The following is an 11,127-nucleotide window of genomic DNA, read 5'->3' on the forward strand; positions in this document are numbered from 1 at the left end:
TCTTATAAGTTTTTCAATATTTAATATAATTTATACAATAAATCGTTGGTACATGATTTTAAACTATGATAAATAAAAGGTTACATATCAGAAATAAAATTAAGGAATTATAAAATAAAATGAGAAGAATTTTAAAAAGGTACAGGAGCTGACACAATAATGGGAAACAGATTCTAAAATTTAGAACAAAACAAAAATTGTATACATGATCAATCGTTAACAGAAAGTTATACATTGATACATAATTTAAAAAATTGATTGCTTAATGTTATAAATTATCATAAATAAATATAAACTATACAAATTAAAAATATGATATTGAACATATAAATAAATGAAGCTTATAAAATTTTAGTTCTTCTATACTTTCCTTTATATCTACTAAGGCTCTGTGATTTAGTCCTTTTTCAGGTACATTTTTATAAATCGCAAAATTCCACCTCCTGAAATAAATTTTATATTATTTTAAGACATGATCAGCAGTTATAACTACATTGTACAAATAATATAAATGCAAATGTAATAACCTGACAAGTTCATTAATTGAGCTGACATCAATGTATCTATAGTGTAAATAATTATCAATATGTGGCATGTATTTTTTCAAAAACATACGGTCCATGTAAATTGTATTACCAGCCAATGGACAAGTTTGTTTGGGAATATACTTTTGTAAAAAATTAAGTAACATTTGTTCTGCTTCTTTTAAACTAATTTTAGAACATTGACATTCCTTTACCAACCCTGTCTAAGAATGTATATAGCTGATAACAGAATGAATTCAATTACTAACAATTACATAAAATAAGAAAATAAACTTACTTTGTTATGCATCATTGTATTCCAATCATTCATATGTTTTAAAATTTCATCAGGCTGATTAATTACAACATTAAAATCTTGACTCACGATTTTCAAATTTTTATCAGTTATTACACAAGCAATTTCCAAAATTGTATCTTTCTCTATATCAAGTCCAGTTAACTGAAAACAAAAAATCTTAATAGAATGTTTCTTGTATAACTAAAAAAATCAAAAGCAATATTGTAGGCTAAATACCTCAGTGTCTATCCATACAATGAAATCTTGTTTTTCAGAAACCATCTTTTCATTATTTGATGGAAACTACGCAATCGAACAATATATACATGCGAAATTATTAAAATTGTATCGTAAATAGCGATGGGATTTGAAATGCTTTGAATTACTCTGACTGAAGCTATTTATTATAAAAATCTAAGAATTAAGACTCTTTTTATGATAGCAACATAATCAATTAACATAAAATTTCAATATGATCTTCAAAATTTATTCTCACATTATTAAAAAGAAATGAGATATACATTTAATTATGTGGCAAAGTAAAAGATATATCATTTAATGCAACAACTTATTCTACAATTTCGTTAAATGTTCAGTATCGGTAAATTCAAATAAAATATGCTAGCTAGTATTAGTTAACCTCAAATTTTAGACTTACATATTTCAATCTAATAGGAATTGCACGGTTATATTTTTCGAAGTATTTAAAGTTAATATTAAGTGTTCTTATATAATACTAACGTTGATAAATATTAAATTAAGTATTACTTGATCTTATTTAATAAAGACGATTCAACCTAAAGTACTTAATAACGGTGGCTTACGTTTTTTTCAAAAATCACGTTCAAATGTACTCCAAGGTCCAACTTCACTTCAAGATCCGACACTTATATAGCTATTATAATATTTAAATTAATGTTATGTGTATATATTTACAAATCAAACTGGTTTTGAACGTTTGTTAACGCTTAATACGCAACACTGATTATTCGATAATAAATTTTGCATTAACTTTAAAAAATAAATAGAAATAATATCAATTCCAAATCCTACCTACAAAACATACCCTACTTATGTACTCAATATCTCCATACGATTGATAAGCGAAGTCTGTAAACTACCAATCTCAATTTTGTAAGTGTGGTACTATTGATAAAGTGCAGCTATTTATATATAGTCAGGTTATAAAATAATATATTGCAGGGACGTAGCATGGAAGAAACCAAAAAGTTGTGTCTTCGATAATAAAAATATTGTTGGCCCTGAAAAGGGCCGTTTGTTTTAATCATAAAAAAATTTATGCTCTTTCTCCACGAATTCTGCGTGCCAGTTGAATATCCTTCGGCATGATGGTTACTCTCTTAGCATGGATGGCACAAAGATTTGTATCTTCAAAAAGACCAACGAGATATGCCTCGCTAGCTTCTTGGAGAGCCATGACTGCTGAACTTTGGAAACGAAGATCAGTTTTGAAATCTTGCGCAATCTCACGAACAAGCCGTTGGAACGGTAATTTTCGAATCAAAAGTTCAGTGCTCTTCTGATATCTACGGATTTCACGAAGAGCAACAGTTCCGGGACGATAACGATGGGGTTTTTTCACTCCTCCGGTTGCAGGTGCGCTTTTACGTGCAGCCTTAGTCGCCAACTGTTTTCGAGGTGCTTTACCACCAGTAGACTTCCTTGCAGTTTGCTTGGTACGAGCCATGTCGATTCAAGAACGATACGGTACAGTATTCTTTGCAAAACTCAACTGAAAAATGTGAGCGGCGAACGAAATATGCTGCTTATATGGCCTGCAAAGCGCCAGCTGTGAGCGTCTAATTGGTTCGTTGATAGTGGAGGGGAGTAAAATACTTGCAGCTGTACACCATAGAATAGCTATAGAGGGGATAACCCCCATAAGATATAAAGGGGAGTCTAAAATTATTTGGACCAGAGTTTATTTTAACTTCGAGCTAAGTAGACGAATTTATTTGCAATGACTGGTCGTGGAAAAGGCGGGAAAGGTTTGGGAAAAGGAGGTGCAAAGAGGCACAGGAAAGTATTACGTGATAATATTCAAGGAATTACCAAACCAGCTATTCGAAGATTGGCAAGAAGAGGCGGTGTTAAAAGAATTAGCGGTCTGATTTATGAAGAAACACGTGGAGTTTTAAAAGTTTTTCTTGAAAATGTGATTCGAGATGCTGTCACTTATACTGAACATGCGAAGAGGAAAACAGTGACAGCTATGGATGTAGTATATGCATTGAAACGCCAAGGCAGAACCTTGTATGGTTTCGGCGGTTAAATGGAGAAATAACAAAATTAAATCGGCCCTTTTCAGGGCCACCAAATGTTTCAACTTAAAATAACTCCTTGATCCGTGACATGAAAAATATTTCACAGGGTAACACGCAGTAAACTATCGGTAAACTTAACTAGAATTATGAAATAGGATGTGGACGAAATTTCAAAATTTAAGTGATTATTTCTTTTGGTTCTTTCTCCGTTGGGTAATTCAGAAGTTTAGCTATGCGTACATATTTTAAACAGATGTAAAATTACATTTAATTCAATGTAAAACCTAGAATTAAACCATTGATCAGAGCTGTTTCAAGATTATATTACTCAAATTGTAAAATGTACTCTTCCAATTTCTTTCGCTTTAATATTAAAAATGTTTTCAGTTTACTTGAATATGATATTTAAATTCTAGTTAATACCATGCGAGCATTCCAATTTCAAAATTCGATAAACCGTTTAACGAAAGAAAGAAATATTGCTTTTGAATTATTCATAGATACATAATTTAGTAAGAAAGCACAAGAAACGGAAAAAAAAAAATGTATTCAATGATGTGGCTGAAGGAATATTAAATAAAATTTGCACTTCAAATTATTCGCTAGTTTACTTCGCAACATTTCGTTGTTAACAAACTAGATGGAAAGTCGAACATTAGCAGAGTTCCAATGAAATGTAAAATTGGTGGTCCTAAAAAGGACCGTTTTTTCTAACATTTGATAATAAATGGTGTCCTTTCTGTAAGAAAAATTAATTTATTTCGTACTCGTGAATTTTGTAACAGCTTTCGTGCCCTCGCTAACCGCGTGTTTAGCAAGCTCTCCGGGTAATAAAAGTCGAACCGCTGTCTGTACTTCTCTCGATGTGATAGTGCTCCTTTTGTTATAATGCGATAATCTGGATGCTTCGGCAGCAATACGTTCGAATATATCATTTACGAAACTGTTCATAATATTCATGGCCCGACTCGAGACTCCTGTGTCTGGGTGAACTTGCTTGAGAACTTTGTATATGTAAATCCCATAGCTCTCCTTCCTCTTCTTCTTTTTCTTGGAACCATCAGATTTGTTTATGCTGATGTTTTCCTTTGATCTGCCAGTCTTTTGCATGACTTTTCCCGTGTGCTTGGGAGACATGGTGGAAAATGTATCTTCAACTTATCACCGTATGAACCAAGTATGACAATTTCTTGCACGAGATTCTTGCTTTTATAGCGAAACTGGTAACAGCGGAGCTTCAATCGGGTGTACATATATTACGGAACACGTTTATTTTGGGTTCCTATTGGACAAGAATCTATTATTCACGACTACGTCCTTAAAAGTTCTTCAGAAGTTTAAACGTTTCAACGGTAACATCGATCGATCGGGCGAAACAAAGGCGACACAATCGCGAGGCAACGGTCAACGTTCAATGAATGTTTGCTTTCTTCAAACACTGTAATTTATTAACTTGAACACTAAATAAATCAACATCGATATTGTTACGTATATTTGATTATAGTTTTATTCTATTCTATGGTTTTCGGTATATTTTCACGCAATTATTGGGCCGTCGAATATTGTACAATGTATTCAAAGATAATTAATGTAACGACGTTACATATGTACATATGTAGTTATAATATTACATTATTGATATTATAACATTTAATTGAAGGGTTATTCTTCGTTATGATAAATAAAGAACTCGTAATTAAACGGTATAATGTGATTATTACAATCACATTTGTGGACATAATGAATTATATGGGTAATGAGTCGTGGAAAAATTTATCTAACAAATGGTTAAGAGAAATTTGTTTCTGCATTGTGAAAAGAGGGTTATCTGATGCGCCGAAGATACAAAAGGTACATACCACCACTCTTACTCGAATAGGTCCACTTTGAAGAATAATCGTTCATTTTTCACTTTCTCAACTGCGCTTCAAATTTTCGATCGCTCGGGGGTAGGCCTTTGGGTAGATCATTAGTTTTCCAAATTATCAAAAATATTCAATTACCGATTTCGATTGAGTAAGTAAACAGAATAGATATGGATATATAAGGACGCGATATTTACATCTCCAACAGTTTAACATGATTTCGACAAGCGGCAGGTCATTTTTCTTCGTAGTTGTTGCTCTCTCATTGAGTAACAATGTTCTTTGCAGTCCGTTGTTTAATACGTCAGTCAATCGTAATGTTACCGATTTGGATCACTCTCTTATAACGAAAAGTAAATGTTTGAATCGATTCGTAAACAAAAGTTACCATATAATGCCGAAGAAATTATTTTTTCTTCTTGTATAAATATGTTTAATCTGTAAAGAAAAATATTGATTTATTTTTAATTATTACGTTTACCAAAGTTATATTTTGCATGTAATTATCGCCCGTACATTGGGCACGAAAGGGTTAATATGTGCACAATAATGTATTTTAATTACATCGATTTGTTATGTTAACGAAAACAGAGGATTCGGATGCAGAGAGAATAGTTGGTGGAAGTTATGCCCAACCAGGTCAATTTCCCTTTATGGCTGTGGTGCATCAACTACGAGGCGAAGGAATAGTCGCCCAATGCGGTGGGACTATTCTTTCTCAAAGATGGGTGTTAACGGCCGGTCACTGTGTAGCGGATCAGCCTCATACATTCTTTGTAATCTTCGGTGATATCGATCAATCTGGTATCGGTTATGATTTTTATCAAGGACCTGGGATTGCAATGATGACAAACGAGGGAGCGCTTCATCCTGATTATCAACCGACCATAAACGATGTTGGACTGTTATACATGCCGCAAGATATTCCGTTTGGCAGTGAGTAAATTATTATTCGTGGTCGTTATACAATTACAAACTTACGTGGTAACGTTCGCAAGAAACGAATATTCGACAAATTATTTTCCTTCCATTTTAGACACTATCCAACCTATTCAATTGGCGGGATTAAATGAAATCGGAAACACTTTCGAGGGTAGAATGGCCACTGTTATTGGATGGGGAAAAGATCAATCCTCCGGCTACGGAACGAAAAGATTAAAGTACGCTGATATAATGGTAATTTCGAATTCCGAATGCGCTATGACGTGGGCAATAACACCGAAGAAACACGTATGCACAGCGGCCGATTCTGGAGAAGATGCTTGCCAGGTAAACGAATTGTCTCAGATTATGCGAGACGGATTTAACTTTAACGAATCTCCGCTATATTTAATACCTTTTCTGAAAAATATTTCAAATCTCTTATTACGTGTACTGTTTACTCAAATAGTAATTGGTATAATGGAGAGACTCTTCAAGAGGTAGCGAGCGATAATAAATATATGTATGTATTTATCTAGTAACAAACGAGAAATGAAGTAACAAGTATTTATGAAAAAGATACAATTGTTACAGTGTCGAGGGCCTACGCGACTCTTAATACGGTCCTGTGCGTAGTCAGTTTTTCAAGCATTCTCTCTCACTCTTCTCGCTCAACAGCCCTTTTTCCCAACGTACGTTACGTTCCACTTGGCCCTCACACACGCACACAGACTCGATTCAGGTTCCCCCAACGAGCAGATGTATAAATCGTGCTTACGTGCATCTTGCAACTTGGGTCGCTTTTCTTATGGACACGCACCTCATGTTTTCACTTCGAATTAAACGATACATTTTCATATTACGATTTGAAATTTCGATCCGATGATTACAGGGTGATAGCGGTGGACCCCTTATTGTGATAGAAAATGGTACTCCTCTTCAAATTGGTATCGTAAGCTATGGAGACGCAGATTGTCCAAGTACCGAACCTGGTGTGTTTTCGAGGGTTACGGGATACATCGATTGGATTCAAATGGTTACAGGACTTCAGTTTTAAGAGAAATTTATGACTTATCTTTATACGAATACGACACGAATGTAATCTCTTAAAAATTTGAATATTTGTGTGTAAATAAAAATTGCTATTTTAAACTTACGAACTGAATGTGCTTTAACAGAATACGAGTTTTTTTCTTGAAATCAGGGATGTTCTTTGTAAATATGTTGGCTCTTAAAAGAGCCGTTTTATATACATATGTATGTGTAGTTTAACGATAACACTGCGGGTATGTAAACTACTCGGTTGAAATACCGAAATCTTGTATATTTTATTTATTTTGTACTTCTTTGTAAGTTCTGTACAATTTCTCGAACAAGTCGCTCGAAAGTTTTTTTTGGTATTAACAGTTTTGTACTCTTTTGATAACGGTATATTCCCCGTTGAGATTTCTTCTTTATTTTATCGAACTGATTTATACGCGTCATTTTACTGAACAACAGACTGCTCCTCCACCCTAAAGCAGATGTTTAACTTACTTGTATATATGCCCTCGGTTAGCCACGTCACGGTTTTTCATTGGCTAACGGAGAAGTGGTGGGGATACAGCGTCCTGAGACTATAAAAGCACTGCAGACCGACTCTAAAAATCAATCGTCTGCTGTAGTTCGAAGAGACTTCAACTTACTAAACTTGTTCTAAGATGACTGGTCGTGGAAAGGGAGGAAAGGGATTGGGAAAGGGAGGAGCAAAGCGTCATAGGAAGGTACTTCGTGATAATATCCAAGGTATCACAAAACCTGCAATTCGCCGTTTGGCTCGTCGAGGAGGTGTGAAACGTATATCCGGTCTGATTTATGAAGAGACTCGTGGTGTTCTGAAAGTCTTCCTGGAAAACGTCATTCGTGATGCAGTTACCTATACTGAACACGCCAAACGAAAAACTGTCACGGCTATGGACGTAGTTTATGCCCTTAAGAGACAAGGACGCACCCTTTACGGTTTCGGTGGTTAAATTGGAAAATCATCCTCGACATACAATTACTAGTGTGATAATCAAACGGCCCTTTTCAGGGCCACAATTTTTTGAAAACTATGAACACTTTTGTTTAATGTTCAACTTGGTAAAATCCTCCATATCCCGTAGAACATAGAATGTATAAATCTTATTCCGAAATACCTAAACGATCAAACATTTTAAACCTCAATTCGAAGAAATGCTAATTGAATAACAAATGTATGCTGAATCACGATAATGATCAAAGACTTCGTGTGTAAACTTATTTATTACATAAAATACCAAATTGTTTAAAATTCGACAAACATAAAAATTCTATACATATTTTATACAGTTTTATACACAGTTCAATATCGTTTGAATTACATACCCTCGGAAAAAGATCTGGGTTAGGTTTTGTTTAATCAAAAGTCATTAATATCGACTCTTACGAAAAGTGACACACGATGGCAGTACGATCGATGTTGCCATATCTTCGTCTGACGCCATAAGCGTCTGCTTACCTCATTGTAAATTCTTATAGAGCGCAATGTTGCCAAATGTAATTTTGTCGATAATAAATATTTTAAAATAAAAATTTTCCATCTCCAAATCCAATTTTTTTTAAGCAATAAATGAAATTTTGATGATTTTACTCGTAAAATCTCTCAATCTAAAAAAATGTCGATCTTTGCTTGCAAACAAAATCATGCTAGTAATTCTCGCACGTGCTAGACTCTTCTAGAAAAAGTAACTAGGACAATAAAACAGATTCGGTACTAATTACAATCTAACCCAAGAATATATGCAAAACGTTACGAGTGATTCGAAAAACCATGTAAAACCACATCTCGGAGTACTTAAAAATTTTCATTCGGAAAACTTCATGAAATTTCATCAGTTTATTAATTCATAGTTTCTTTAGATTATGTATAATATAAAATATTGTATGTTCATGAAAACGTAATCGTTATTCCCATATTGGATCTCAATTGGTGGCCCTGAAAAGGGCCGTTTTGTTTTAAAAATCAGGATTAAGCTTTTTTCTCAGTCTTTTTTGGTAAAAGAACTGCTTGTATATTTGGCAAAACGCCACCTTGTGCTATCGTTACTCCAGAAAGCAATTTGTTTAATTCTTCATCATTACGAATGGCCAGTTGCAAATGACGTGGTATAATTCTTGTCTTCTTGTTGTCACGAGCAGCATTACCAGCCAATTCTAAAACTTCAGCGGCCAAGTACTCCATTACAGCAGCCAAATAAACCGGGGCACCAGCACCGACACGTTCAGCATAATTTCCTTTACGAAGAAGACGATGAATACGACCAACAGGAAATTGTAGTCCTGCCCTGTTCGAACGAGACTTTGCCTTTCCCTTAACTTTCCCGCCTTTTCCACGTCCAGACATATTAAAAATCCAAGTATATGCTTTTAAAACGAAGACGTTCGATGACGAAGTATCGTTGAATATTATTTTTCACAGCTCTCTGACTCGCTTTATATAGTGCCAGTTGATGGGTGGAGGCGCCCAATCGCAGAACAAGGTTGTGCGCTGGTGGGAAATACTGCACTCTGATTGGTAGACGACCTATACTATGCGGCATATATATATGGTGTTAAAACGGTATCGCCTCATTTTCAGCTGTGCTTCGTATCCGTACGTTCGTAGGTTTCTCCAGGAAGTTTGCTGAGGATATATTTTTCTACCTGGCTACTATTATGAAAAACAGGCTTTCGTTATTTAGGAGGGAATCTTTATAAATAATTCTATTAAGTTGTAAGTGTCGAAAATCGTACCTTGATCAAAAAGTTCTAGGACTGTCCCCCGTGTGTCGCTGTCAATCACCCGATTGTTTCTTTTTTTTTTTTTTGTTAGGTTACCATATCTGTCATTAACACTTCCTTCCAATTTCAGCATCATAGCTTGATATTTGTAAAAGTTACGTTGTACTGAGCACATCTCCTTTGTTCGTGTCTTCGATTTTGAAAATGGCATCATATGAGCATCAACGAGTTTGCGTTAAATTTTGTGTAAAAAACGGATTTAACGGTCCGCAGACCTTGGATATGTTGGAGAAGTGTTTCGGCAACGATACTCTTTCGAGATCAAATGTTTTTCGATGGCACGAACGCTTCAGAAGTGGTCGTGAGTCGGTCGAGGATGACAAACGCAGTGGCAGGCCGACAACGTCGAAAACCGATGAAAACATCGATAAAATTCAAGAAATGTTGTCCGAAAACCGCAAATTGACCATCAGAGAGCTGGCAGAGGACTTGAACATTGCTTATGGATCCGTTCAAGACGTTTTGGTTAGTGATTTGGGCCTCAGACGTGTCGCTGCAAAACTGGTGCCGAAAGACCTCAATTTCATGCAAAAAAAGGACCGCGTTGAAATCGCGAAAGACATGATTTCCAAGGCCGAATCCGACCTAACATTTATTAAACGTATCATCACTGGAGATGAGACGTGGATTTATGAGTATGACACACAATCCAGACATCAAGCGAGTGAGAGACCGAAAAAACCACGTCGTTTTCAGTCAAGAAAGAAGGCGATGCTCACGGTTTTCATGGATTACAATGGTGTTGTGCATCAAGAATTCTTACCAGAAAAACAGACAGTCAACAAAGAATATTATTTGGGCGTTTTGAGACGTTTGCGCGAAGCAATTCGTCAAAAAAGGCCAGATTTGTGGGCAAACAACTCGTGGATTTTGCACCACGATAACGCACCGGCGCACAATGCGATCCTTATCCGCGAGTTTTTGACGAAAAACAACACGAACACTATCCAGCAGCCTTCAAATTCACCAGATCTAGCTCCCTGCGACTTTTTTCTGTTCAACCGAATTAAAAAACCGCTTCGCGGAACGCGTTACAGTACCCGAGAGGAGGTCATGACAAAATCGAAGACGGCTCTGATGGACATACCGAAAATTGAGTACCAGCGGTGTTTCGAGGATTGGATCAAGCGCTGGCGCAAGTGCATTGCAGTCAATGGGGACTACTTTGAAGGGGACCATATCGATTTGGACGAATAAATTTGTATTTTTGATTTTATGAATAAAGTCCTAAAACTTTTTGATCAAGGTAGTATTTCACAATTTTAATTCGTACGTTTTTAAAGATTAAATACAGCTTATCACATGAATTGACATTAGCTATGTCAATTAATTAAAATTTAATTGAACTGTTCGTTTTCCGTTATGTGAGGAGGGAGAAGTAGTAATTTAATTTC

At 35.3% G+C, this 11,127-nt stretch overlaps 7 protein-coding genes across 8 annotated transcripts; 3 read left to right on the plus strand and 4 right to left on the minus strand.

The window, feature by feature from the left end:
* Window positions 1-30: 30 nt before the first annotated feature.
* Window positions 31-1,869, minus strand: LOC143152040 (putative oligoribonuclease). 2 transcript variants are annotated; one of them, XM_076321702.1, is made up of 5 exons: window positions 1,481-1,627; window positions 1,060-1,125; window positions 823-984; window positions 528-748; window positions 31-443 (listed from the first exon to the last, which is right to left on the minus strand). In XM_076321702.1, exons 2-5 carry the CDS (start codon window positions 1,102-1,104, stop codon window positions 305-307), a joined length of 567 nt encoding a protein of 188 aa, XP_076177817.1. In that variant the 5' UTR covers window positions 1,105-1,125; window positions 1,481-1,627; the 3' UTR covers window positions 31-304. The 2 variants fall into 2 exon arrangements, with proteins under 2 accessions (XP_076177817.1, XP_076177816.1); XM_076321701.1 differs by lacking the exon at window positions 1,481-1,627 and adding an exon at window positions 1,647-1,869 and having other exon boundaries at window positions 32-443.
* On the minus strand, window positions 1,647-2,565 carry LOC143152043 (histone H3). Its single transcript, XM_076321703.1, has 2 exons — window positions 1,876-2,565; window positions 1,647-1,717 (listed from the first exon to the last, which is right to left on the minus strand). Exon 1 carries the CDS (start codon window positions 2,528-2,530, stop codon window positions 2,120-2,122), a length of 411 nt encoding a protein of 136 aa, XP_076177818.1. The 5' UTR covers window positions 2,531-2,565; the 3' UTR covers window positions 1,647-1,717; window positions 1,876-2,119.
* A 238-nt stretch (window positions 2,566-2,803) lies between these two features.
* LOC143152504 (histone H4) lies at window positions 2,804-3,196 on the plus strand. The gene has a single exon (XM_076322740.1). It carries the CDS (start codon window positions 2,804-2,806, stop codon window positions 3,113-3,115), a length of 312 nt encoding a protein of 103 aa, XP_076178855.1. The 3' UTR covers window positions 3,116-3,196.
* A 667-nt stretch (window positions 3,197-3,863) lies between these two features.
* LOC143152503 (histone H2B-like) lies at window positions 3,864-4,244 on the minus strand. Its single transcript, XM_076322739.1, has one exon. The coding sequence runs from the start codon at window positions 4,242-4,244 to the stop codon at window positions 3,864-3,866; it is 381 nt and encodes a 126-aa protein (XP_076178854.1).
* On the plus strand, window positions 4,243-7,047 carry LOC143151824 (collagenase). Its single transcript, XM_076321266.1, has 8 exons — window positions 4,243-4,284; window positions 4,402-4,459; window positions 4,612-4,722; window positions 4,768-4,958; window positions 5,181-5,325; window positions 5,564-5,908; window positions 6,009-6,241; window positions 6,786-7,047. The coding sequence occupies exons 1-8, from the start codon at window positions 4,243-4,245 to the stop codon at window positions 6,948-6,950; spliced, it is 1,290 nt and encodes a 429-aa protein (XP_076177381.1). The 3' UTR covers window positions 6,951-7,047.
* Window positions 7,048-7,559: 512 nt separating this feature from the next.
* LOC143151859 (histone H4) lies at window positions 7,560-8,492 on the plus strand. Its single transcript, XM_076321317.1, has one exon. The coding sequence runs from the start codon at window positions 7,594-7,596 to the stop codon at window positions 7,903-7,905; it is 312 nt and encodes a 103-aa protein (XP_076177432.1). The 5' UTR covers window positions 7,560-7,593; the 3' UTR covers window positions 7,906-8,492.
* Window positions 8,493-8,738: 246 nt separating this feature from the next.
* On the minus strand, window positions 8,739-9,340 carry LOC143151858 (histone H2A). The gene has a single exon (XM_076321316.1). The coding sequence runs from the start codon at window positions 9,294-9,296 to the stop codon at window positions 8,922-8,924; it is 375 nt and encodes a 124-aa protein (XP_076177431.1). The 5' UTR covers window positions 9,297-9,340; the 3' UTR covers window positions 8,739-8,921.
* Between the last annotated feature and the right edge of the window lie 1,787 nt (window positions 9,341-11,127).

The sequence above is a fragment of the Ptiloglossa arizonensis genome, chromosome 10, assembly GCF_051014685.1.
Source record: "Ptiloglossa arizonensis isolate GNS036 chromosome 10, iyPtiAriz1_principal, whole genome shotgun sequence".
Lineage (NCBI taxonomy): Eukaryota > Metazoa > Arthropoda > Insecta > Hymenoptera > Colletidae > Ptiloglossa > Ptiloglossa arizonensis.